This window comes from Xenopus tropicalis, chromosome 4 (assembly GCF_000004195.4).
Source record: "Xenopus tropicalis strain Nigerian chromosome 4, UCB_Xtro_10.0, whole genome shotgun sequence".
Taxonomy (NCBI): domain Eukaryota; kingdom Metazoa; phylum Chordata; class Amphibia; order Anura; family Pipidae; genus Xenopus; species Xenopus tropicalis.
Window position 1 is genome coordinate 148,798,775 of NC_030680.2, and position 27,983 is coordinate 148,826,757.

The window sequence follows — 27,983 nt, forward strand, 5'->3', positions numbered from 1 at the left end:
TATAAATGAGATTGTATCGGATATTTCATTATTGTAACAATGTACTGTTTTATGGTACCGACCCCTTGTACAATAAATGTAACTACTTTCTAATCTCTGTCTCATTTATCATCTCATTCCCACCCCAAGGGGTTAATATGGAGTTGCCCCTCCCCTTGCTGCTATAACTGCCCCTGCCCTTCTGGGAAGGTTTCCACTAGATGGTGGAACAGTGTTGCTGGGAGTTGCTCCCATTCAGCCACAAGGGCATTAGTGAGGTTGGGCAGTGATGTTGGGGGTCAGGCTCACAGTCGGGGTTCCATCCCACAGGGGGTCAGTTGGGCCCCCCCTCCCCTTGCTGCTATAACTGCCCCTGCCCTTCTGGGAAGGTTCCCACTAGATGGTGGAACAGTGTTGCTGGGAGTTGCTCCCATTCAGCCACAAGGGCATTAGTGAGGTTGGGCAGTGATGTTGGGGGTCAGGCTCACAGTCGGGGTTCCATCCCACAGGGGGTCAGTTGGGTTGCCCCTCCCCTTGCTGCTATAACTGCCCCTGCCCTTCTGGGAAGGTTCCCACTAGATGGTGGAACAGTGTTGCTGGGAGTTGCTCCCATTCAGCCACAAGGGCATTAGTGAGGTTGGGCAGTGATGTTGGGGGTCAGGCTCACAGTCGGGGTTCCATCCCACAGGGGGTCAGTTGGGTTGGGGGTCAGGGCTCAGTCAGGTTGTTCCCATCTCAGCAAACTCATTCTGTACCCGGCTCTGTGCATGGGGGGCATTATTATGTTAAAACTGAAGGCCCCCCCAAACTGTTGCACAAAGTAGGGAGCACGGAATTGCCGGGAATGTACCCTGTAGCCTTAAGGTTTCATTGGCACCAGGGGCCCAAACCATGGAAACAGTCCCAGCCCATTATTCCTCCCCCACCAATAGCAGAGTTCCCCTGGCATCTGCCCAACCCAGACCCTCCCATCAGATGGGGAGATGCCATTTATGTGTTTCCATAGCCCAATGGCAGTGCCCTTTACCCCACTCTGCCCAATGTTGGGTTTGTTTGCCCCTGATCTCCCCCATAACAACACCCCCCCCCCCCCCCCTTGCCTACAGATAGTCCCAGGGCCAGTTTGGGACGGACCAGGGTGGGTTCCGACTCAGGACACATTTTAGTTGGATTGCTCAGGACTAGTTGCCAGACAAGCCATTAAAATGATGTTATTTAAGGCATTTTTAATAAACTATAAAAAAGAGAGTTATAGTTTTATAAGAGGGATAAAAATACCGTGAGGTTTCCAGGCCGGGATAGAATAGAACCCAGCGGCCCATCTGGTCTCCCCAGGCCCAAGGGGCATTTCATTCTGTATCTAACCCTCTGTTGCTGCGGTCAGTGACACCCGGCAACCAGTGCCATGTAGGTGGATTTACAGAATGGGCCAGGGACTGGGAGGGAGCCAATAGGAGTGGCGCTGCTGACTCCCCCGAAACACTTGGGGGGGCCCCAGACCCTGTGACTGCTGGAGGGCCAAGAAGTGTAGCGGGGCCCCCGACTGATACTCACTATCCCTATAATATTAATTAGCCACGGGCCAGTCTAGCCCTACCCACATTCTAATGCTGTGATTGGCTACTAGTTGTCTAGCCCTGAGACCATCTGAATCATCTGAATGCTCTGATTGGCTACAGGTTGGTGTAACCCTGTGTATATATAAGCGCTCTGATTGGCCATGATGCTTTTTAAGCATTCTAATGTTTTGATTGGCTACGGACTGCTATTGTCCTTTTCAATTGGTCTTCATTATTTTTTATAGTTTTTGCAGCTTTCAAATGGGGGTCACTGACCCCGGCAGCCAAACCCTATTGCTCTGTGAGGCTCCAGTTTTATTGTTATTGTTACTTTTTATTCCTTATCTTTCTATTCAGTCCCTCCTCCTCTCATTCAAATCACTCCCTGGTTGCTAAGGTAATTTGGACTCTAGCAACCAGATAGCTGCCGAAACTCCAAACTGCAGAGCAGCTGAACAAAAAGTGAAATAAATCAACTACAAATATAAAAAAATGAAGACCAATTGCAAATAATCTCAGAATATTACTCTCTACATCATACTAAACGTTAACTCAAAGGTGAACTTTCCCTTTAATATTCTGATTGGCTACAGGCCAGTCTAGCCTGTGAATGTTCTGATTGGCCACAGCTTGGATTAAGCTTGTCCCACATGGACATACACCCAATGCCCATGGCCAAGTTACAATACAGATGCCCAGGGGCCCCCATGCCATGGCCAAGTTACAATACAGATGCCCAGGGGCCCCCGTGCCATGGCCAAGTTACAATACAGATGCCCAGGGGCCCCGTGCCATGGCCAAGTTACAATACAGATGCCCAGGGGCCCCCGTGCCATGGCCAAGTTACAATACAGATGCCCAGGGGCCCCCGTGCCATGGCCAAGTTACAATACAGATGCCCAGGGGCCCCCGTGCCATGGCCAAGTTACAATACAGATGCCCAGGGGCCCCCGTGCCATGGCCAAGTTACAATACAGATGCCCAGGGGCCCCGTGCCATGGCCAAGTTACAATACAGATGCCCAGGGGCCCCGTGCCATGGCCAAGTTACAATACAGATGCCCAGGGGCCCCCGTGCCATGGCCAAGTTACAATACAGATGCCCAGGGGCCCCCGTGCCATGGCCAAGTTAACAATACAGATGCCCAGGGGCCCCCGTGCCATGGCCAAGTTACAATACAGATGCCCAGGGGCCCCCGTGCCATGGCCAAGTTACAATACAGATGCCCAGGGGCCCCCGTGCCATGGCCAAGTTACAATACAGATGCCCAGGGGCCCCCGTGCCATGGCCAAGTTACAATACAGTGCCCAGGGGCCCCCGTGCCATGGCCAAGGGGCCCCGTGCCATGGCCAAGTTACAATACAGATGCCCAGGGGCCCCCGTGCCATGGCCAAGTAATACAGATGCCAGGGCCGTGCATGGCCAAGTTACAATACAGATGCCCAGGGGCCCCCGTGCCATGGCCAAGTTACAATACAGATGCCCAGGGGCCCCGTGCCATGGCCAAGTTACAATACAGATGCCCAGGGGCCCCCGTGCCATGGCCAAGTTACAATACAGATGCCCAGGGGCCCCGTGCCATGGCCAAGTTACAATAAAGATGCCCAGGGGCCCCCGTGCCATGGCCAAGTTACAATACAGATGCCCAGGGGCCCCCGTGCCATGGCCAAGTTACAATACAGATGCCCAGGGGCCCCCGTGCCATGGCCAAGTTACAAAACAGATGCCCAGGGGCCCCGTGCCATGGCCAAGTTATAATACAGATGCCCGGGGCCCCGTGCCAGCTCCTCAGATCACTATTACAGGTCCCGGTTACATGTTCAGGTCTGTGTGGGGAGATCACATTCCCCCGTTGCCCTGAGCCGGATTCCCCAGCAACGTGCCCGTACCTGCTGTATCTGGGGCGGCTCGGCTCTGTTTGGGGATCAGTATAAACATGTGCCGGGGGGACCCCCCAGAATATGAAAATCACTTACAGCACTTACCCAGGCTGTGGCCAATCAGAGCGTTAGACACAGGTATCTGCCCAGCCTGTAGCAGAAACAATGGTGAGGGCTGATTTGGAGCAGGGATTGTGCAATCGGGTCGGGTGTGTTACTTGTGTTGGTTCATACACTGACATTAAGGATCATAGTGTTCAGTTTAATTACCAACCATAATTAGGCCCAGCCTTGCTAATTGTATGGACAATATGTATTGGAACCTTGTATCTTATTAACATACATGGAAAAACTTAGGGGGCTGTTCCTGCTGAATTGTGCTTAGTACAGGGGAATCCCTATGTGCCATAGTTTTATGGTATCTCTCTGTACAGGCTATGAGCAAACTTAGGGGGCTGTTCCTGCTGAATTGTGCTTAGTACAGGGGAATCCCTATGTGCCATAGTTTTATGGTATCTCTCTGTACAGGCTATGAGCAAACTTAGGGGGCTGTTCCTGCTGAATTGTGCTTAATACAGGGGAATCCCTATGTGCCATAGTTTTATGGTATCTCTCTGTACAGGCTATGAGCAAACTTAGGGGCTGTTCCTGCTGAATTGTGCTTAGTACAGGGGAATCCCTATGTGCCATAGTTTTATGGTATCTCTCTGTACAGGCTATGAGCAAACTTAGGGGGCTGTTCCTGCTGAATTGTGCTTAATACAGGGGAATCCCTATGTGCCATAGTTTTATGGTATCTCTCTGTACAGGCTATGAGCAAACTTAGGGGGCTGTTCCTGCTGAATTGTGCTTAGTACAGGGGAATCCCTATGTGCCATAGTTTTATGGTATCTCTCTGTACAGGCTATGAGCAAACTTAGGGGCTGTTCCTGCTGAATTGTGCTTAGTACAGGGGAATCCCTATGTGCCATAGTTTATGGTATCTCTCTGTACAGGCTATGAGCAAACTTAGGGGGCTGTTCCTGCTGAATTGTGCTTAATACAGGGGAATCCCTATGTGCCATAGTTTTATGGTATCTCTCTGTACAGGCTATGAGCAAACTTAGGGGGCTGTTCCTGCTGAATTGTGCTTAGTACAGGGGAATCCCTATGTGCCATAGTTTTATGGTATCTCTCTGTACAGGCTATGGGCAAACTTAGGGGGCTGTTCCTGCTGAATTGTGCTTAGTACAGGGGAATCCCTATGTGCCATAGTTTTATGGTATCTCTCTGTACAGGCTATGGGCAAACTTAGGGGGCTGTTCCTGCTGAATTGTGCTTAGTACAGGGGAATCCCTATGTGCCATAGTTTTATGGTATCTCTCTGTACAGGCTATGGGCAAACTTAGGGGGCTGTTCCTGCTGAATTGGGCTTAGTACAGGGGAATCCCTATGTGCCATAGTTTTATGGTATCTCTCTGTACAGGCTATGGGCAAACTTAGGGGGCTGTTCCTGCTGAATTGGGCTTAGTACAGGGGAATCCCTATGTGCCATAGTTTTATGGTATCTCTCTGTACAGGCTATGGGCAAACTTAGGGGGCTGTTCCTGCTGAATTGTGCTTAGTACAGGGGAATCCCTATGTGCCATAGTTTTATGGTATCTCTCTGTACAGGCTATGGGCAAACTTAGGGGGCTGTTCCTGCTGAATTGTGCTTAGTACAGGGGAATCCCTAGGCTGCTATAGTTCTGGCACAGCTGTCGCTGGGGTGCAGGAGTTGGTACAAGACTGATGAATATTCTAAATATAAATGTAACAATTATTACCCAGTATACATGGGGTTAATATAAGGAAGGGTGCGGGGGCAACTGGTGGGCAGGGGAATGGGGGGGCACAGGCAGCTGTTGGGGGAACAGTTGTTGGGTAAGAGAATCCCCCGCGCTGGGGGGGTAATGGGCTGCGCGTTGCTCTGTATGGAATATACACCCTATTTATTATTAGATTTCCCTCTCCCCTCATTTCCCTTAAACAGTGAGGTCTCTTATCTACGCCCCCCCCCCCCCCCCTGTATCTGAGCTCTGGGGGGGGGGGAATGATGAACTGCATGGGGGGATACCCAGAGAGATACCATAAAACTATGGCACATAGGGATTCCCCTGTACTAAGCACAATTCAGCAGGAACAGCCCCCTAAGTTTGCGCATAGCCTGTACAGAGAGATACCATAAAACTATGGCACATAGGGATTCCCCTGTACTAAGCACAATTCAGCAGGAACAGCCCCCTAAGTTTGCCCATAGCCTGTACAGAGAGATACCATAAAACTATGGCACATAGGGATTCCCCTGTACTAAGCACAATTCAGCAGGAACAGCCCCCTAAGTTTGCTCATAGCCTGTACAGAGAGATACCATAAAACTATGGCACATAGGGATTCCCCTGTACTAAGCACAATTCAGCAGGAACAGCCCCCTAAGTTTGCGCATAGCCTGTACAGAGAGATACCATAAAACTATGGCACATAGGGATTCCCCTGTACTAAGCACAATTCAGCAGGAACAGCCCCCTAAGTTTGCCCATAGCCTGTACAGAGAGATACCATAAAACTATGGCACATAGGGATTCCCCTGTACTAAGCACAATTCAGCAGGAACAGCCCCCTAAGTTTGCCCATAGCCTGTTCAGAGAGATACCATAAAACTATGGCACATAGGGATTCCCCTGTACTAAGCACAATTCAGCAGGAACAGCCCCCTAAGTTTGCCCATAGCCTGTTCAGAGAGATACCATAAAACTATGGCACATAGGGATTCCCCTGTACTAAGCACAATTCAGCAGGAACAGCCCCCTAAGTTTGCTCATAGCCTGTACAGAGAGATACCATAAAACTATGGCACATAGGGATTCCCCTGTACTAAGCACAATTCAGCAGGAACAGCCCCCTAAGTTTGCGCATAGCCTGTACAGAGAGATACCATAAACCTATGGCACATAGGGATTCCCCTGTACTAAGCACACTTGGTATCCCCCCATGCAGTTCATCATTTGCCCCCCCCCATGGAGTTCATCACTTGGGATACCAAATGATGAACTGCATGGGGGAGCAAATGATGAACTGCATGGGGGGATACCAAGTGATGAACTGCATGGGGGGGGGGGGGGCAAATGATGAACTGCATGGGGGGATACCAAGTGATGAACTGCATGGGGGGGGGCAAATGATGAACTGCATGGGGGGATACCAAGTGATGAACTGCATGGGGGGGGGCAAATGATGAACTGCATGGGGGATACCAAGTGATGAACTGCATGAGGGGGGGCAAATGATGAACTGCATGGGGGGGGCAAATGATGAACTGCATGGGGGGGCAAATGATGAACTGCATGGGGGGGCAAATGATGAACTGCATGGGGGATACCAAATGATGAACTGCATGGGGGAGCAAATGATGAACTGCATGGGGGGATACCAAGTGATGAACTGCATGGGGGGGGGGGCAAATGATGAACTGCATGGGGGGATACCAAGTGATGAACTGCATGGGGGGGGCAAATGATGAACTGCATGGGGGGATACCAAGTGATGAACTGCATGGGGGGGGGGCAAATGATGAACTGCATGGGGGATACCAAGTGATGAACTGCATGAGGGGGGGGCAAATGATGAACTGCATGGGGGGGCAAATGATGAACTGCATGGGGGGGCAAATGATGAACTGCATGGGGGATACCAAGTGATGAACTGCATGGGGGGGGGGGCAAATGATGAACTGCATGGGGGGATACCAAGTGATGAACTGCATGGGGGGGGGCAAATGATGAACTGCATGGGGGGATACCAAGTGATGAACTGCATGAGGGGGGGCAAATGATGAACTGCATGGGGGGATACCAAGTGATGAACTGCATGAGGGGGGGCAAATGATGAACTGCATGGGGGGCAAATGATGAACTGCATGGGGGGGCAAATGATGACTGCATGGGGGATACCAAGTGATGAACTGCATGGGGGGGGGCAAATGATGAACTGCATGGGGGGATACCAAGTGATGAACTGCATGGGGGGGGAACCAAGTGATGAACTGCATGAGGGGGGATACCAGTGATGAACTGCATGGGGGACCAAGTGATGAACTGCATGGGGGGGGCAAATGATGAACTGCATGGGGGGATACCAAATGGATGAACTGCATGGGGGGCAAATGATGAACTGCATGGGGGATACCAAGTGATGAACTGCATGGGGGGGGGCAAATGATGAACTGCATGGGGGGATACCAAGTGATGAACTGCATGGGGGGGGGGGGCAAATGATGAACTGCATGGGGGGATACCAAGTGATGAACTGCATGGGGGGGGGCAAATGATGAACTGCATGGGGGGATACCAAGTGATTGAACTGGCATGAGGGGGGCAAATGATGAACTGCATGGGGGACCAAGTGATGAACTGCATGGGGGGGCAAATGATGAACTGCAATGGGGGGGCAAATGATGAACTGCATGGGGGGATACCAAATGATGAACTGCATGGGGAGCAAATGATGAACTGCATGGGGGATACCAAGTGATGAACTGCATGGGGGGGGGGGCAAATGATGAACTGCATGGGGGATACCAAGTGATGAACTGCATGGGGGGGGCAAATGATGAACTGCATGGGGGATACCAAGTGATGAACTGCATGGGGGGGGGCAAATGATGAACTGCATGGGGGATACCAAGTGATGAACTGCATGAGGGGGGGCAAATGATGAACTGCATGGGGGGGCAAATGATGAACTGCAGGGGGCAAATGATGAACTGCATGGGGGATACCAAGTGATGAACTGCATGGGGGGGGGGCAAATGATGAACTGCATGGGGGGATACCAAGTGATGAACTGCATGGGGGGGGGCAAATGATGAACTGCATGGGGGGATACCAAGTGATGAACTGCATGAGGGGGGGCAAATGATGAACTGCATGGGGGGGCTAAATGATGAACTGCATGGGGGGGCAAATGATGAACTGCATGGGGGATACCAAGTGATGAACTGCATGGGGGGGGCCAAATGATGAACTGCATGGGGGATACCAAGTGATGAACTGCATGGGGGGGGGCAAATGATGAACTGCATGGGGGATACCAAGTGATGAACTGCATGAGGGGGGGCAAATGATGAACTGCATGGGGGAGCAAATGATGAACTGCATGAGGGGGGGCAAATGATGAACTGCATGGGGGATACCAAGTGATGAACTGCATGGGGGGGCAAATGATGAACTGCATGGGGGGATACCAAGAGATGAACTGCATGGGGGGGCAAATGATGAACTGCAATGGGGGGGCAAATGATGAACTGCATGGGGGATACCAATTGATGAACTGCATGGGGGGGCAAATGATGAACTGCATGGGGGATACCAAGTGATGAACTGCATGGGGGGGGCAAATGATGAACTGCATGGGGGGATACCAAGTGATGAACTGCATGAGGGGGGGGCAAATGATGAACTGCATGGGGGAGCAAATGATGAACTGAGGGGGATACCAAGTGATGAACTGCATGGGGGGCAAATGATGAACTGCATGGGGGATACCAAGAGATGAACTGCATGGGGGGGGGCAAATGATGAACTGCATGGGGGCAAATGATGAACTGCATGGGGATACCAAGTGATGAACTGCATGGGCGGGGCAAATGATGAACTGCAATGGGGGATACCAAGAGTGAGAACTGCATGGGGGGGGGCAAATGATGAACTGCATGTGGGGGATACCAAGTGTATATGAACTCATGGGGGGGGCAAATGATGAACTGCATGGGGGGATACCAAGTGATGAACTGCATGAGGGGGGGCAAATGCGAATGAACTGCATCGGGGATACCAAGTGATGAACTGCAGGGGGGGGCAAATGATGAACTGCATTGGCGGGGGATACCAAAGATCGCATGTGAAACTGCATGGGGGGGGCAAATGATGAACTGCATGGGGGGATACCAAGTGATGAACTGCATGGGGGGGGGCAAATGATGAAACTGCATGGGGGCAAATGATGAAACGCAGGGATACCAAGTGATGAACTGCATGGGGGGGCAAATGATGAACTGCATGGGGGGGCAAATGATGAACTGCATGGCGGGATACCAAGTGATGAACTGCATGGGGGGGGCAAATGATGAACTGCATGGGGGGATACCAAGTGATGAACTGCATGGGGGGGGGGCGATACCACGAATGATGAACTGCATGGGGGGGCAAATGATGAACTGCATGGGGGATACCAAGAGATGAACTGCATGGGGGGGGGCAAAATGATGTACTGCAAATGGGGGGGCAAATGATGAACTGCATGGGGGATACAAGTGATGAACTGCATGGGGGGGGGCAAAATGATGAACTGCATGGGGGGATACCAAGTTGATGAACATGCATGAGGGGGGGCAAATGATGAACTGCATGGGGGGATATACAAGAGGATGAACTGCATGGTGGGGGGCAAATGATGAACTGCATGGGGGGATACCAAGAGATGAACTGCATGGGGGGCGAACTGATGAACTGCATGGGGGGATACCAAGAGATGAACTGCATGGGGGGGCAAATGATGAATGCATGGGAGACATACCAAGTGATGAACTGCATGGGGGGGCAAATGATGAACTGCATGGGGGGGTACCAAGTGATGAACTGCATGGGGGGGGCAAATGATGAACTGCATGGGGGATACCAAGTGATGAACTGCATGGGGGGGGGGCAAATGATGAACTGCATGGGGGATACCAAGTGATGAAACTCAGGGGGGGCAAAATGATGAACTGCATGGGGGATACCAAGTTGATGAACTGCATGAGGGGGGCCCAAATGATGAACTGCATGGGGGATACCAAGTGATGAACTGCATGGGGGGGCAATGATGAACTGCATGGGGGGATACCAAGTGATGAACTGCATGAGGGGGCCGCAAGATGATGAACTGCATGGGGGGATACCAAGAGATGAACTGCATGGGGGGGCAAATGATGAACTGCATGGGGGGATACAAGAAGAAACGCATGGGGGGGCAAATGATGAACTGCATGGGGGATACCAAGAGATGAACTGCATGGGGGGCAAATGATGAACTGCATGGGGGATACCAAGTGATGAACTGCATGGGGGGGCAAATGATGAACTGCATGGGGGGGTACCAAAGTTGATGAACTGCATTAGGGGCGGGCAAATGATGAACTGCATGGGGGATACCAAGTGATGAACTGCATGGGAGGGGGGCAAATGCATGAACTGCATGGGGGGATACCAAGTGATGAACTGCTATGAGGGGGGGCAAATGATGAACTGCATGGGGGGATACCAATGATGAACTGCATGAGGGGGGCAAATGATGAAACGCATGGGGGATACCAAGTGATGAACTGCATGGGGGGGGGCAAATGATGAACTGCATGGGGGGATACCAAGTGATGAACTGCATGAGGGGGGCAAATGATGAACTGCATGGGGGGGGCAAATGATGAACTGCATGGGGATACCAAGTGATGAACTGCACTTGGAGCTGGGGGCAAAATGATGAACTGCATGGGGGGATACCAAAGATGAACTGCATGGGGGGCAAATGATGAACTGCATGGGGGGCAAATGATGAACTGCATGCGGGATGATGAAGCTGCAATGGGGGGGTGAAATGATGAAACTGATGGATAAAAGTGAATGAACTGCATGCAGGGGGGCAAATGATGAACTGCATGGGGATACAAGTGATCGAACTGCATGGGGGGGCAAATGATGAAACTCAGGGGGGATACCAAGTGATGAACTGCATGGGGGGCGGCAAATGATGACTGCATGGGAAATACCAAGAGATGAACTGCCATGGCAGGGGCAAATGAATGTACTGCTGGGGGATACCAGTGATGAACTGCATTGGGGGGGCAAATGATGAACTGCTGGGGGGGAAATGATGAACTGCATGGTGGGGATACCAAGTGCATGAACTGCATGGGGGGGCAAACTGATGAACGGCATGGGGGGGGAATGAACTGCATGGGACCAAGTGATGAACTGCATGGGGGGGCATAAGATGAACTGCATGGGGGGGAAATGATGAACTGCATGGGGGATTACCCAAGTGATGAACTGCAGGGGGGGGCAAATGATGAAGCTGGCATTGGGGGGCAAATGATGAACTGCATGGGGGGGCAAATGAACTAGACGGCTGATGTTCTGGGTGTATAAAGGGTTACGGTTTATTCTTCCTCATTCCAGGACACGGGATACTGAGTCACATGACTGGGAAAAGCCCCTGCGGGTCGGACTGTCCCCCCGGCTGCTCTAATGCACCGACCCATATAACTAACTATAACTATATAACTAACTATGTATAAAACTATAACTATATGTAACTATACAGTATTTGCGCGCAGGTGATGATGGGAGGCGCAATGCTGGCGCTAACCTGTTTGTATAGCGATGTAACTGTGAGCCGGAGGGCCCCGCATAGGGGGGCAGGGAGAGGAGCCGGAGGGCCCCGCACAGGGGCAGGGAGAGGAGCCGGAGGGCCCCGCACAGGGGGGCAGGGAGAGGAGCCGGAGGGCCCCGCACAGGGGCAGGGAGAGGAGCCGGAGGGCCCCGCACAGGGGGGCAGGGAGAGGAGCCGGAGGGCCAGGCACAGGGGGGCAGGGAGAGGAGCCGGAGGGCCCCGCACAGGGGGGCAGGGAGAGGAGCCGGAGGGCCCCGCACAGGGGGGCAGGGAGAGGAGCCGGAGGGCCCCGCACAGGGGGGCAGGGAGAGGAGCCGGAGGGCCCCGCACAGGGGGGCAGGGAGAGGAGCCGGAGAGGGAGGGAGGGAGGGGGAGGCGGAGCCAGCGCGGTGCAGTTTCGGGCAGAGCTTGGGGCAGAGGGATCAGCCGGTCTCCCCGCCTGGGACTGAGCTCTGTGGCCCCCGGACCGGCAGGATCAGCAGCGAGAAACCGGGGCAACTGCGCCGCAGCGTCCGGACTGGGAAACCCCCAAAGTGCGACTTAGCGGGGCAACTGGAACCCCCCTTTTATAGCAGATTATCGCACGGGTCGCACACAAACCATAGGATTTACCCACTCTATAGAGCTGCACCCTAATACTGGCACAGGGTAACCCCACGAACGACGCAGCTGCACCCCACTATTTGCACAGGACTGATACAGTAGCACATTGGCACAGGATCCCCCCAATACTGGCATGGAGTAACCCCAAGAATTACACATCTACACCCCAATACCAGCACAGGGTAAGTTCAGGACTGGCACAGTTGCACCCAGCTCTGGCACAGGGTAACTACAGGGCTGATGGTTTCTTCCCAACACTGGCACAGGGTAACCCCAGGACTGGCACAGCTGCACCCCAATCTTGGCAAGAGGTAACCCCAGGACTGGCACAGCTGCACCCCAATCTTGGAAAGAGGTAACCCCAGGACTGGCACAGCTGCACCCCAATCTTGGCAAGAGGTAACCCCAGGACTGGCACAGCTGCATCCCAATCTTGGCAAGAGGTAACCCCAGGACTGGCACAGCTGCACCCCAATCTTGGCAAGAGGTAACCCCAGGACTGGCACAGCTGCACCCTAACCTTGGCACAGGGTATTCCCAAGACTGGCACAGCTGCACCCTAACCTTGGCACAGGGTAACCCCAAGACTGGCACAGCTGCACCCTAACCTTGGCACAGGGTAACCCCAGGACTGGCACAACTGCACCCTAACCTTGGCACAGGGTAACCCCAGGACTGGCACAGCTGCACTTTAACACTGACACAAGGTATTCCCAAGACTGGCACAGCTGCACCCTAACCTTGGCACAGGGTACCCCCAGGACTGGCACATCTCCACATCAGCATTGGCACAGGTTAATGCCAGGACTAGCACAGCTGCATCTCAGTACTGGCACGCTGTCACCCCAACGTTGGCACGGAGTAACCCCAGGACTTACAATAACAACTACCCCAGGTTACTGACACAGCTGAACCCCAACAGAGAGACACTGGCACCTCAAGAACAGAGCCCAGGGCACCCCCAGACACCCATACGTGGAAGCTCCGCCTTCAGGAATAACTCGCCAATGGAAACCTGCAGCCCCCCGACCCCCATGTACCGAGTGGGCGAGAATGAGGCAGAGAGGTGAGTAGGAGATTCTGTTACTGAGGCAGAAATGCCATGATTGTGCCCCTTACTGTGCCCATGCCCAGTGCCAACAGGATACTAATGTCAGATACATTGTAACATCTGTAGGGAGATAAATTATTCCCCAAATTCTCATTTCCTGAGAGAACTTAGAGCCATACTGGATTGGGGTTCTAGAGCCCTGCTGGATCAGGGTTGTAGAGTCCTTCTGGATCCGGGGGTTCTAGAGCCCTGCTGGATCAGGGTTGTAGAGTCCTTCTGGATCCGGGGGTTCTAGAGCCCTGCTGGATCAGGGTTGTAGAGTCCTTCTGGATCCGGGGGTTCTAGAGCCCTGCTGGATCAGGGTTGTAGAGTCCTTCTGGATCCGGGGGTTCTAGAGCCCTGCTGGATCAGGGTTCTAGAGTCCGTCTGGATAAGGGGGTTCTAGAGCCCTGCTGGGTGGGGTGCCAGGGTCCTGCTGGACAGGGTGCTAGAGCCCCGCTGGATGGGGTTCCAAAACCTTGCTGGGCGGGGTTCTAGAGCCATGCTGGACGGGTGCTAGAGTCTTGCTGGATGGGGAGACCAGGGGACTAAGTGGAAGTGAAGGACCAGTGGGGGTGGGGCAGCGGAAACATTAAAGAGAGACACAGAGAGAGGGGAGATGGGGAGTTGAATTCAGTATAATGTAGGCAGCGATGTAATGGAAGCAGTTGCAGTTGGTCATTATTTGTTCAGTCTGTTCTATTTTTTTCTACATTTAATGTCGTGTTTTGCAGCTCTTGGTTGAAATGAAAATTGTTTTCTGGTTGCTATGGGCCTATATATATATATATACAGTGAATAATGTACCCCCTACTGTAAATGATAAGGATATTAGCAGTCACTGAGGGGTTCTGTGCCCCCCATATAAAGGCACAAGGCTGCAGGCTGAGTTATACAGGGAACTCTGAGTATCACTCATGTATTATAAGGGATAATGTACCCCCTACTGTAAATGATAAGGATATTAGCAGTCACTGAGGGGTTCTGTGCCCCCCATATAAAGGCACAAGGCTGCAGGCTGAGTTATACAGGGAACTCTGAGTATCACTCATGGGAATGTGATAGGGACCTTAGATTGTAAGCTCACTGGGGCAGGGACTGATGGGAATGGGATAGGGACCTTAGATTGTAAGCTCACTGGGGCAGGGACTGATGGGAATGGGATAGGGACCTTAGATTGTAAGCTCACTGGGGCAGGGACTGATGGGAATGGGATAGGGGCCTTAGATTGTAAGCTCACTGGGGCAGGGGCTGATGGGAATGGGATAGGGACCTTAGATTGTAAGCTCACTGGGGCAGGGACTGATGGGAATGGGATAGGGACCTTAGATTGTAAGCTCACTGGGGCAGGGACTGATGGGAATGGGATAGGGACCTTAGATTGTAAGCTCACTGGGGCAGGGACTTATGGGAATGGGATAGGGACCTTAGATTGTAAGCTCACTGGGGCAGGGACTGATGGGAATGGGATAGGGACATTAGATTGTAAGCTCACTGGGGCAGGGACTGATGGGAATGGGATAGGGACCTTAGATTGTAAGCTTACTAGGCAGGGACTGATGGGAATGGGATAGGGACCTTAGATTGTAAGCTCACTGGGGCAGGGGCTGATGGGAATGGGATAGGGACCTTAGATTGTAAGCTCACTGGGGCAGGGACTGATGGGAATGGGATAGGGACCTTAGATTGTAAGCTCACTGAGGCAGGGACTGATGGGAATGGGATAGGGACCTTAGATTGTAAGCTCACTGGGGCAGGGACTGATGGGAATGGGATAGGGACATTAGATTGTAAGCTCACTGGGGCAGGGACTGATGGGAATGGGATAGGGACATTAGATTGTAAGCTCACTGGGGCAGGGACTGATGGGAATGGGATAGGGACATTAGATTGTAAGCTCACTGGGGCAGGGACTGATGGGAATGGGATAGGGACATTAGATTGTAAGCTCACTGGGGCAGGGACTGATGGGAATGGGATAGGGACATTAGATTGTAAGCTCACTGGGGCAGGGACTGATGGGAATGGGATAATGCTTATTCACAGCCATCGATCAGGACCCAGCGCAGTCTCTCATGGCTAGGCAGAACGGCGAGACATCCCGACACGCAGGCAGCACTCTCTTTGCTATTGGGGCCCCTTATTTAGGGAAAGGGAGAGACGTAGTTGAGACTTGTTCGGCCTGTAGAGAAGGTGGGGGTCATTTATCTACACTGGGTACATTTGCCCATAGGCAGTAACCCATGGCAACCAATCAAATCGTTGCATTTATTGTTTTACCTGCAGCTGGCTGAAAAAAAACAATCGCTGACTGGTTGCTATGGGTTACTGCCCACGGGCAAATTTGCCCTGTTTTGATAAATGACCCCCAGTGTTAGTAACGTTTCCATCCGTCTCTGTTTGAGGAGCTTGGATCCCAGTCTGGAGTCCCGCCTGCTGCTATTGGCTATTGAATGGAACTTGAATTTCAGTGGGTGTGGTCAAAACATAGGCGTGGCCTAAAGGAAAAGGTTCGCACAATTGATTGGAATTCCTGTTATCCAATGGCATCTGTGGGTTAGACTGAGGGGGCAGATGTTGGCAAAGAAAACACAATGATGCCCCGCCCAGTTAACAGTATCAACCAATCAAATGCTTACTTTTATTATTCTAACTGCACTTGGCTTGCAAAACATTGGCTGTTCCTTGGTTGCCATGGGAAACAAAGGTTTTATTAACTCCTTGTGGCCTTGGATTAGCCATCTGGGCATATTTAAGGGAAAAGAAGACTAAATCCACCGAGGAATTTGAGGCTGACGATTGGCTTAGGCACAACTGCCCCAGGGAACTGCCCCACACCTAGTGCTAATAATACCCCAGGCAGATCATGTGACAGCAGGCGTGGCCCTTCCCTTGGCAGTCAGCTGTTTCCCCACTGGCGGAGGTTCCATGGGCCTTACGCAGTGGGTGGGACCTTACTCAGGGGGCAGGGCCTAGTAAATAGGAATAAGAGACTTGCGGTGCCCCCCAGATTAATATCACCCCCCCAGGGGCAACTCTATGGCTTCAGCAGGGAATTAGAGAGATTTCGGCGGCACAATGGGCTGATTATCTGCACTAACGAGCAACTGGCGCATTAGTCAGCTGATTATTCATGGAATGTAACATGATAGGAGCCGCGCCGCTCTCATTGGGTGATTCACCCGCATTAACCCCTGCTGGGTCAGAAAACAAACACGATATTCTCACTGTGGGATCAGTTTCACCTTGGGATTTAGTTTGTGCCCGAAACCAAAGTGTCACGTTTAGTAGGAGACAAGATTCTGGAAATGATTGATTATAGTGTCTTTCTGCTCCTCCCACAGAGCAGCAGTCCTGCCCTGCTTTATGGCTGAGATTCTAGCTATCTGTATAACAGAGCATTCTGTCACAGTGGCACAGATCCTATCTGATCCCCCCATTGTAAGCAGCAGTCCTGCCCTGCTTTATGGCTGAGATTCTAGCTATCTGTATAACAGAGCATTCTGTCACAGTGGCACAGATCCTATCTGATCCCCCCATTGTAAGCAGCAGTCCTGCCCTGCTTTATGGCTGAGATTCTAGCTATCTGTATAACAGAGCATTCTGTCACAGTGGCACAGATCCTATCTGATCCCCCCATTGTAAGCAGCAGTCCTGCCCTGCTTTATGGCTGAGATTCTAGCTATCTGTATAACAGAGCATTCTGTCACAGTGGCATAGATCCTATCTGATCCCCCCATTGTAAGCAGCAGTCCTGCCCTGCTTTATGGCTGAGATTCTAGCTATCTGTATAACAGAGCATTCTGTCACAGTGGCACAGATCCTATCTGATCCCCCCATTGTAAGCAGCAGTCCTGCCCTGCTTTATGGCTGAGATTCTAGCTATCTGTATAACAGAGCATTCTGTCACAGTGGCACAGATCCTATCTGATCCCCCCCCCATTGTAAGCAGCAGTCCTGCCCTGCTTTATGGCTGAGATTCTAGCTATCTGTATAACAGAGCATTCTGTCACAGTGGCACAGATCCTATCTGATCCCCCCCATTGTAAGCAGCAGTCCTGCCCTGCTTTATGGCTGAGATTCTAGCTATCTGTATAACAGAGCATTCTGTCACAGTGGCACAGATCCTATCTGATCCCCCCATTGTAAGCAGCAGTCCTGCCCTGTTTTATGGCTGAGATTCTAGCTATCTGTATAACAGAGCATTCTGTCACAGTGGCACAGATCCTATCTGATCCCCCCATTGTAAGCAGCAGTCCTGCCCTGCTTTATGGCTGAGATTCTAGCTATCTGTATAACAGAGCATTCTGTCACAGTGGCACAGATCCTATCTGATCCCCCATTGTAAGCAGCAGTCCTGCCCTGTTTTATGGCTGAGATTCTAGCTATCTGTATAACAGAGCATTCTGTCACAGTGGCACAGATCCTATCTGATCCCCCATTGTAAGCAGCAGTCCTGCCCTGTTTTTATGGCTGAGATTCTAGCTATCTGTATAACAGAGCATTCTGTCACAGTGGCACAGATCCTATCTGATCCCCCCCATTGTAAGCAGCAGTCCTGCCCTGCTTTATGGCTGAGATTCTAGCTATCTGTATAACAGAGCATTCTGTCACAGTGGCACAGATCCTATCTGATCCCCCCCATTGTAAGCAGCAGTCCTGCCCTGCTTTATGGCTGAGATTCTAGCTATCTGTATAACAGAGCATTCTGTCACAGTGGCACAGATCCTATCTGATCCCCCCATTGTAAGCAGCAGTCCTGCCCTGCTTTATGGCTGAGATTCTAGCTATCTGTATAACAGAGCATTCTGTCACAGTGGCACAGATCCTATCTGATCCCCCCCATTGTAAGCAGCAGTCCTGCCCTGCTTTATGGCTGAGATTCTAGCTATCTGTATAACAGAGCATTCTGTCACAAAGGTCACAATCAGAAGCATAGGGATTCCCCTGTACTAAGCACAATTCAGCAGGAACAGCCCCCTAAGTTTGCTCATAGCCTGTACAGAGAGATACCATAAAACTATGGCACATAGGGATTCCCCTGTACTAAGCACAATTCAGCAGGAACAGCCCCCTAAGTTTGCCCATAGCCTGTACAAAAATGCTTACATAACAAATGTCCTGATTTCGTGTGGCTTGAAATGTCCCAATGATTATTAATTCTAAAATACTGGAAGGCGTGTAAGTATAATTAGAATACGGAAGTTTTGAGGTTAGTTTCCCTTTAGCAGTCCTTGCTGGAATACAGTGTATTTCAACCATAAATGCATCATATGAAATAACCCTGTATGAGTGAATGGGCAGTGAATGGGCCTTTGGCTACAATGAATTGTATTTAGAACCAAAATATGCCAAAAATAGTACCCATAATCCATCAGGATACTCTGGAAAGAGACAGTCTAAATTAATCAGACAGCACGGGACACTTATAAATCTCTGCAGCGCAATGTCCCACTCCAGTGTAAAGGGAAGGGGATTTTTCTTTTACCTTGAAAGCTACAGAGATAAACAACAAAATTAATAAAGGGACCGGCACATTTAGGGAAGTGGAACGGCTGTAACAACGCTGTGGTTTCCCTGGAGACCGGCCCTTCTCAGATGGTTTTGTACAGCTTTATAGGTATTAACAAATGTAATTTAGCCATTTATATAATAAATAAACTAAACCTGATACAAATGAACTCAGGGACCTGATTGGAACAAACAGAGCGAAGGGTTTGAGAGGAGCCGCCAGTTACAAGAGAAAAGGCAGAGCGACTGGCAGCGTCACGTCTGGTTTCTGTTGGGTGGCACTAACTCAGCTATTTATGGGCACGGGGCAGGTTGGACCAGATAGGGAACAGGGACTGGCATGAACTGGTACAGAGGTGATTCATAGGTAGGCACACAATAAGCTGTACCCCCATACTGTACTGACAGGGAAACACTATGGCACCTCCTACCCATATGTATAAATACAAATATACAGAGAAGGAATGTTCTGGGCACACAATAAGCTGTACCCCCATACTGTACTGTCTAAGGGAAACACTATGGCACCTCCTACCCATATGTATAAATACAAATATACAGAGAAGGAATGTTCTGGGCACACAATAAGCTGTACCCCCATACTGTACTGACAGGGAAACACTATGGTACCCCCTACCCATATGTATAAATACAAATATACAGAGAAGGAATGTTCTGGGCACACAATAAGCTGTACCCCCATACTGTACTGTCTAAGGGAAACACTATGGCACCTCCTACCCATATGTATAAATACAAATATACAGAGAAGGAATGTTCTGGGCACACAATAAGCTGTACCCCCATACTGTACTGACAGGGAAACATTATGGCACCCCCTACCCATATGTATAAATACAAATATACAGAGAAGGAATGTTCTGGGCACACAATAAGCTGTACCCCCATACTGTACTGACAGGGAAACACTATGGTACCCCCTACCCATATGTATAAATACAAATATACAGAGAAGGAATGTTCTGGGCACACAATAAGCTGTACCCCCATACTGTACTGTCTAAGGGAAACACTATGGCACCCCCTACCCATATGTATAAATACAAATATACAGAGAAGGAATGTTCTGGGCACACAATAAGCTGTACCCCCATACTGTACTGTCTAAGGGAAACACTATGGCACCTCCTACCCATATGTATAAATACAAATATACAGAGAAGGAATGTTCTGGGCACACAATAAGCTGTACCCCCATACTGTACTGACAGGGAAACACTATGGTACCCCCTACCCATATGTATAAATACAAATATACAGAGAAGGAATGTTCTGGGCACACAATAAGCTGTACCCCCATACTGTACTGTCTAAGGGAAACACTATGGCACCCCCTACCCATATGTATAAATACAAATATACAGAGAAGGAATGTTCTGGGCACACAATAAGCTGTACCCCCATACTGTACTGACAGGGAAACACTATGGCACCCCCTACCCATATGTATAAATACAAATATACAGAGAAGGAATGTTCTGGGCACACAATAAGCTGTACCCCCATACTGTACTGTCTAAGGGAAACACTATGGCACCTCCTACCCATATGTATAAATACAAATATACAGAGAAGGAATGTTCTGGGCACACAATAAGCTGTACCCCCATACTGTACTGTCTAAGGGAAACACTATGGCACCCCCTACCCATATGTATAAATACAAATATACAGAGAGGGAATGTTCTGGGCACACCAATAAGCTGTACCCCCATACTGTAACTGTCTAAGGGAAACACTATGGCACCTCCTACCCATATGTATAAATACAAATATACAGAGAAGGAATGTTCTGGGCACACAATAAGCTGTACCCCCATACTGTACTGTCTAAGGGAAACACTATGGCACCTCCTACCCATATGTATAAATACAAATATACAGAGAAGGAATGTTCTGGGCACACAATAAGCTGTACCCCCATACTGTACTGTCTAAGGGAAACACTATGGCACCTCCTACCCATATGTATAAATACAAATATACAGAGAAGGAATGTTCTGGGCACACAATAAGCTGTACCCCCATACTGTACTGTCTAAGGGAAACACTATGGCACCCCCTACCCATATGTATATATACAAATATACAGAGAGGGAATGTTCTGGGCACACAATAAGCTGTACCCCCATACTGTACTGTCTAAGGGAAACACTATGGCACCTCCCTCCCTTTTTCCCAAATAACGTGACATTTAGATTCCAGCAGTTTCACCTTTCCCACCAATCAGTCATCAGATCAAACACCGAAGGGGAAATAACTGATTCTCTGGATCAATTCCAGGGAAAATGTCTATCCTTTCCTTCCTGTAAACATTGCTGTAACTAGGGAGGGAATTGCCTCTATCTGGGGAAGTATAGATATTTGGCAATTTTCATTTACAGATAAAATACTGCCAGGTGTTAATAATACACTGACTTTCCCCAGTTTTTAGAGACCTCTCTGCCATTAAAGCCCCTCATAGGATTAGTCCTGTAACTGTCATCCTTTAGTCAGTGTTGGTTTAATACCAATAATAATTAGTTTTCCATCAGCGCATCTTAGGGCAAATACACACAGAGCTACTTAGTAGCAGCTACTTTTTCACGGCTACTAAACCCCAGAAAATCCCCTGCCATAGACAGTACTGAGAATTGCCTCTGCTAAACACACATAGAGACAGTTATCAGTAAATGATCAGCATTGTCTGTTTTAGTAGCCACAACAAGTAGCTGCTACTAGTAGCTCCGTGTGTCCCTAGAGCTTGATTGCTGGCTTCGGGCAGAGACACAACAGGCAATTAGTCACCTGTACTTGATCCCAACTAAGATATAATTACCCCTTATTGGGGCAGAACAGCCCTATTGGGTTTATTTCATGGTTAAATGATTCCCTTTTCTCTGTAATAATAAAACAGTACCTGTACTTGATCCCAACTAAGATATAATTACCCCTTATTGGGGCAGAACAGCCCTATTGGGTTTATTTAATGGTTAAATGATTCCCTTTTCTCTGTAATAATAAAACAGTACCTGTACTTGATCCCAACTAAGATATAATTACCCCTTATTGGGGCAGAACAGCCCTATTGGGTTTATTTCATGGTTAAATGATTCCCTTTTCTCTGTAATAATAAAACAGTACCTGTACTTGATCCCAACTAAGATATAATTACCCCTTATTGGGGCAGAACAGCCCTATTGGGTTTATTTAATGGTTAAATGATTCCTTTTTCTCTGTAATAATAAAACAGTACCTGTACTTGATCCCAACTAAGATATAATTACCCCTTATTGGGGCAGAACAGCCCTATTGGGTTTATTTCATGGTTAAATGATTCCCTTTTCTCTGTAATAATAAAACAGTACCTGTACTTGATCCCAACTAAGATATAATTACCCCTTATTGGGGCAGAACAGCCCTATTGGGTTTATTTCATGGTTAAATGATTCCCTTTTCTCTGTAATAATAAAACAGTACCTGTACTTGATCCCAACTAAGATATAATTAAATAAACACTTCTCCCTAGCGCTATTTGCCCTCGTTACATTCAGGGTGGCACAAGGCGGTGCATATTTTATAGATGTGTAATTAATATCTGCTAATGATGATTCATTACTAACGAGGTGCGTGCCAAGGTGCCAGGGAGGGGATAATAAAACCACTGAATCAGCAGCTCCGTTGCTCTGTGCCACTTTGCTGCTACTTACAGAGGGGATCAGACCCCCCGCCGCTACACGGATCTGCCAATCAGAGCGGATCGGCCTCTCTCTGGCCGCTGACAAAAGGCAGTCGGAGAGAATGGCCCTTATTCAATGGGAGACTTTGCCGTTAATGCTCTGCCATTGCATCGAGTCCATCATTGTGTAATTGGTTTGGGGAGATTGGGCAATAAGAGGGATTTATATTACTGGCAGCGGCACGGAACGATCCACCTGTACGGTGACGCCTCTGTCTGATTTGGCCACCCAGCTGGGGCAGTTATGACTGTTTGGCCCCCAGGCCCTGAAGAGAGCTGCGGGTCTAGGGTTGCCAACGCAAGAATAATAACTGGCAGTAAAAAGGACATTATTTAGCATAGTCTGGGGCTTGGATTGTAGCTAATAAGAGCATTAAATTGGTCCTAAGGGGAAATCAGGCCAGAGCTGCACTATTAGATTGAACCCTCTTTGGCCCAGCAGAAAGAAGGACACCAGGTCCCACGTACACAGTTGGAAAATACAAAATAATAATAGGGCAGAGAGAGTATGGCACACACAGGCAGCATAGGGCGGGCAGAGTATGGCACACACAGGCAGCATAGGGCAGGCAGAGTATGACACCCACAGGCAGCATAGGGCCGGTAGAGTATGGCACACACAGGCAGCATAGGGCAGGCAGAGTATGGCACACACAGGCAGCATATGACAGGAAGAGTATGGCACACACAGGCAGGGTAGGGCAGGCAGAGTATGGCACACACAGGCAGGATAGGGCAGGCAGAGTATGGCGACACACAGGCAGCATAGGGCAGGTAGAGTATGGCACACACAGGCAGCATAGGCAGGCAGAGTATGGCACCCACAGGCAGCATAGGGCAGGTAGAGTATGGCACACACAGGCAGCATAGGGCAGGTAGAGTATGGCACACACAGGCAGCATAGGGCAGGTAGAGTATGGCACACACAGGCAGCATAGGGCAGGCAGAGTATGGCACCCACAGGCAGCATAGGGCAGGTAGAGTATGGCACACACAGGCAGCATAGGGCGGGCAGAGTATGGCACACACAGGCAGCATAGGGCAGGCAGAGTATTGCACACACAGGCAGCATAGGGCAGGCAGAGTATGGCACACACAGGCAGCATAGGGCAGGCAGAGTATGGCACACACAGGCAGCATAGGAAAGGCAAGAGTATTGCACACACAGGCAGCATAGGGCAGGCAGAGTATGGCACACACAGGCAGGGTAGGGCAGGCAGAGTATGGCACACACAGGCAGGGTAGGGCAGGCAGAGTATGGCACACACAGGCAGCATAGGGCAGGCAGAGTATGGCACACACAGGCAGGGTAGGGCAGGCAGAGTATGGCACACACAGGCAGCATAGATCTTGGGTCTGAGCAATGGGTGTGGTACAGTTAATCTGAGTACTGATACCTTTTAATGCTCACACAAAGGTAAGCAGCCACAGCAGCCAGACGGGTGGGGGCCCCACAGAGGTGGCCGACAGTTGGACAGCACTGCCATAGACAGTTACTATTTATTGGGTTGGTTTGGGGCTGTTTGGGCCTCTGTATACTGGAAATGCTTTTTTTGAATCCCAGTCTGGACCTGATTGTGAAAATGGCAGGCTGAGGAATTGCCATAGTTAGAGCCTTGGTCCACTAGCTTATTCTCTGGTATATTAAGTCTGTTCCTCTGTCAGGGAATGCTGGGAGTTATAGTTCAGCAGGACAGGAAGAGCATCAGACTTGTGTGTGAATCATATTAATTATAGCTCATTAGTAGGGCAGCAATGAAAGGGTTTATTTAGTAGGCGGGTGTTCCTGGCAAGGCGGGGTCGTCCATTTGCATACGTTACTGCTCAGATGCTTGGTTACCTGGTTGGTATGTGTATTGAGCAGCCAATCAAAAAAAGATCGAATTTTAACTCATTGTTATATGTAAATCCTGCGGATATCTGACTTCTACTACTGTCTCCATCTTACCCTACTGTCTCCATCTTGCCTGTCCATCCCCTACTGTCTCCATCCTGCCCTACTGTCTCCATCTTGCCCTACTGTCTCCATCTTGCCCTACTGTCTCCATCTTGCCTACTGTCTCCATCTTGCCCTACTGTTCTCCATCCTGCCCTACTGTCTCCATCTTGCCCTACTGTCTCCATCCTGCCCTACTGTGCTCCCTCCATCTTCCCTAGACTGTCTCCATCTTGCCTACTGTCTCATCTTGCCCTACTGTCTCCATCTTGGTCCCTACCTGTCTCCATCTTGCTCTCTACACCTACTGTCTCAATCTTGGCCTACTGTCTCATCCTTGCCTACTGTCTCCATCTTGCCCTACTGTCTCCATCCTGCCCTACTGTCTCCATCTTGCCCTACTGTCTCCATGCTGCCCTACTGTCTCCATCTTGCCCTACTGTCTCCATCTTGCCTACTGTCTCCATCTTACCCTACTGTTCCATCTTGCCCTACTGTCTCCATCTTGCCCTACTGTCTCCATCCTGCCCTACTGTCTCCATCTTGCCCTACTGTCTCATCCTGCCGATGATCTACTGTCTCCATCCTTGCCCTACTGTCTCCATCTTGTCCTACTGTCTCCATCTTGTCCTACTGTCTCCATCTTGTCCTACTGTCTCCATCTTGTCCTACTGTCTCCGTCTTGCCCTACTGTCCGTCTTGTCCTACTGTCTCCATCTTGCCTATGTACTGTCTCCATCTTGCCCTACTGTCTCCATCTTGTCCTACTGTCTCCATCTTGTCCTACTGTCTCCATCTTTGCCTACTGTCGCCATCCTTTGTTCCTTCTGTATCCATCTGGCCCTACTGTCTCCATCTTGCCCTACTGTCTCCATCTTGCCCTACTGTTTCCATCTTGCCCTACTGTCCCCATCTTGCCCTACTGTCTCCATCTTGCCCTACTGTCACCATCTTGCCCTACTGTCTCCATCTTGTCCCTTCTGTATCCATCTTGCCCTACTGTCTCCATCTTGCCCTACTGTCTCCATCTTGCCCTACTGTTTCCATCTTGCCCTACTGTCTCCATCTTGCCCTACTGTCTCCATCTTGTCCTACTGTCTCATATAGAGAGGTGCCAAGAGCCAAACCAAGAGACAGAGGTGCAGTGTGGCATCTCCTGCATTAAGTGTGACTGGCCCAGTGGTGCCACGTGACTGGCTGAATAACCATGCCCTGTGCCAGTGCCAACCCTGCTCTCATGCCCCCGGCTTTGTTATTTGGATGTTGGTTAATATTTAATCCCTGGAAGATTAGACGGCTGCCCACCATGGAAACCACAGTTGTGATTATTCGAACAGGAAGGAATGTAATTTAATCTGAACAGCACTTACAGCAAGTTCCACTCCATTTATCCTATCAGGGATCTCTAGGGGATGATGGGAGTTGTAGTTCCGCAGCTTTCCTAGTTCCATTGGGTATATGGAAACCCAAAGTTAAAGCCTGTTGTTTCATTTCAGACATAAGATATTTTGTTTTGTACTGGAAATGGGCGCTGCCTATGTCGGAAACTACAACATAGTTGGTCCCCCAGCTGTTGCTGAACTCCATCTCCCAGAATTCCAGCAGCAACCAATGAGAGAGTCAGGGATGGGGAGCCCTAGTGAATAAGTGTGGGCTGAGCCAGGGGCCCCAGAGAGCCCAGTTTGGGTTAAGCCAATTGGGATTAACTAGATGAGGGTTGGATGCTGGGGGCAGATACTATAGGAGCACAATATAATGAGGGCAGATTAGTGGGCAAGTCTCTTCCAGACAGGGGTAACTGTGAGGTGGCACCATAGGGACTGGGGGGCATTAGGGCCCATGGACCTGACGCAACCCTTCAAGGCTTTTTTATAGCCCCCAGTCTGTTCATGTACCCTATACACCTAATGGCATCATCATTTGAATGCAGTTTGGCCCTCAGACACCTTTTTGGTCAGATTAAGGGCCACAAGATGTAAGAAATGAGACAGCAATTCAAAATGGAGACAGTTGGTCAATATGGTGACAGTGGGACAAGACAACAGTAGACCATAATGGTAACAGCAGAACAAGATGAAGACAGTAGGACAAGATGGAGACAGTAGGACAAGATGGAGACAGTAGGGCAAGATGGAGACAGTAGGGCAAGATGGAGACAGTAGGGCAAGATGGAGACAGTAGGGCAAGATGAAGACAGTAGGACAAGATGGGGACAGTAGGACAAGATGGAGACAGTAGGGCAAGATGGAGACAGTAGGGCAAGATGGAGACAGTAGGACAAGATGGGGACAGTAGGACAAGATGGGGACAGTAGGACAAGATGGAGACAGTAGGGCAAGTTGGAGACAGTAGGGCAAGATGGGGACAGTAGGGCAAGTTGGAGACAGTAGGGCAAGATGGGGATAGTAGGGCAAGTTGGAGACAGTAGGGCAAGATGGGGACAGTAGGGCAAGATGGGGACAGTAGAGCAAGATGGGGACAGTAGGACAAGATGGGGACAGTAGGGCAAGTTGGAGACAGTAGGGCAAGATGGGGACAGTAGGGCAAGTTGGAGACAGTAGGGCAAGATGGGGACAGTAGGGCAAGATGGGGACAGTAGGGCAAGATGGAGACAGTAGGGCAAGATGGGGACAGTAGGGCAGGATGGGGACAGTAGGGCAAGATGGAGACAGTAGGGCAAGATGGAGACAGTAGGGCAAGATGGAGACAGTAGGACAAGATGGGGACAGTAGGGCAAGGTGGAGACAGTAGGGCAAGATGGAGACAGTAGGACAAGATGGGGACAGTAGGGCAAGATGGAGACAGTAGGACAAGATGGGGACAGTAGGGCAAGATGGAGACAGTAGGGCAAGATGGAGACAGTAGGACAAGAAGGAGACAGTAGGGCAAGATGGGGACAGTAGGGCAAGATGGAGACAGTAGGACAAGATGGGGACAGTAGGGCAAGATGGAGACAGTAGGGCAAGATGGGGACAGTAGGGCAAGATGGAGATGGTAGGGCAAGATGGAGACAGTAGGCAAGATGGGGACAGTAGGGCAAGATGGGGACAGTAGAACAAGATGGGGACAGTAGGGCAAGATGGAGACAGTAGGACAAGATGGAGACAGTAGGGCAAGATGGAGACAGTAGGGCAAGATGGAGACAGTAGAACAAGATGGAGACAGTAGGACAAGATGGAGACAGTAGGGCAAGATGGAGACAGTAGGGCAAGATGGAGACAGTAGAACAAGATGGAGACAGTAG

General features: G+C 50.1%; 1 protein-coding gene across 1 annotated transcript in view; it reads left to right on the forward strand.

Moving 5' to 3' along the window:
• Nucleotides 1-12,284: 12,284 nt before the first annotated feature.
• arhgef3.2 (Rho guanine nucleotide exchange factor 3) overlaps nt 12,285-27,983 on the forward strand; it is a 143,906-nt gene continuing 128,207 nt past the window's right edge. Inside the window, exon 1 of the mRNA XM_031901259.1 lies at nt 12,285-13,529. Within this exon, the coding sequence (XP_031757119.1) occupies nt 13,471-13,529 (59 nt within the window). The 5' untranslated portion in view covers nt 12,285-13,470. The remainder of the gene's footprint in view (nt 13,530-27,983) is intronic.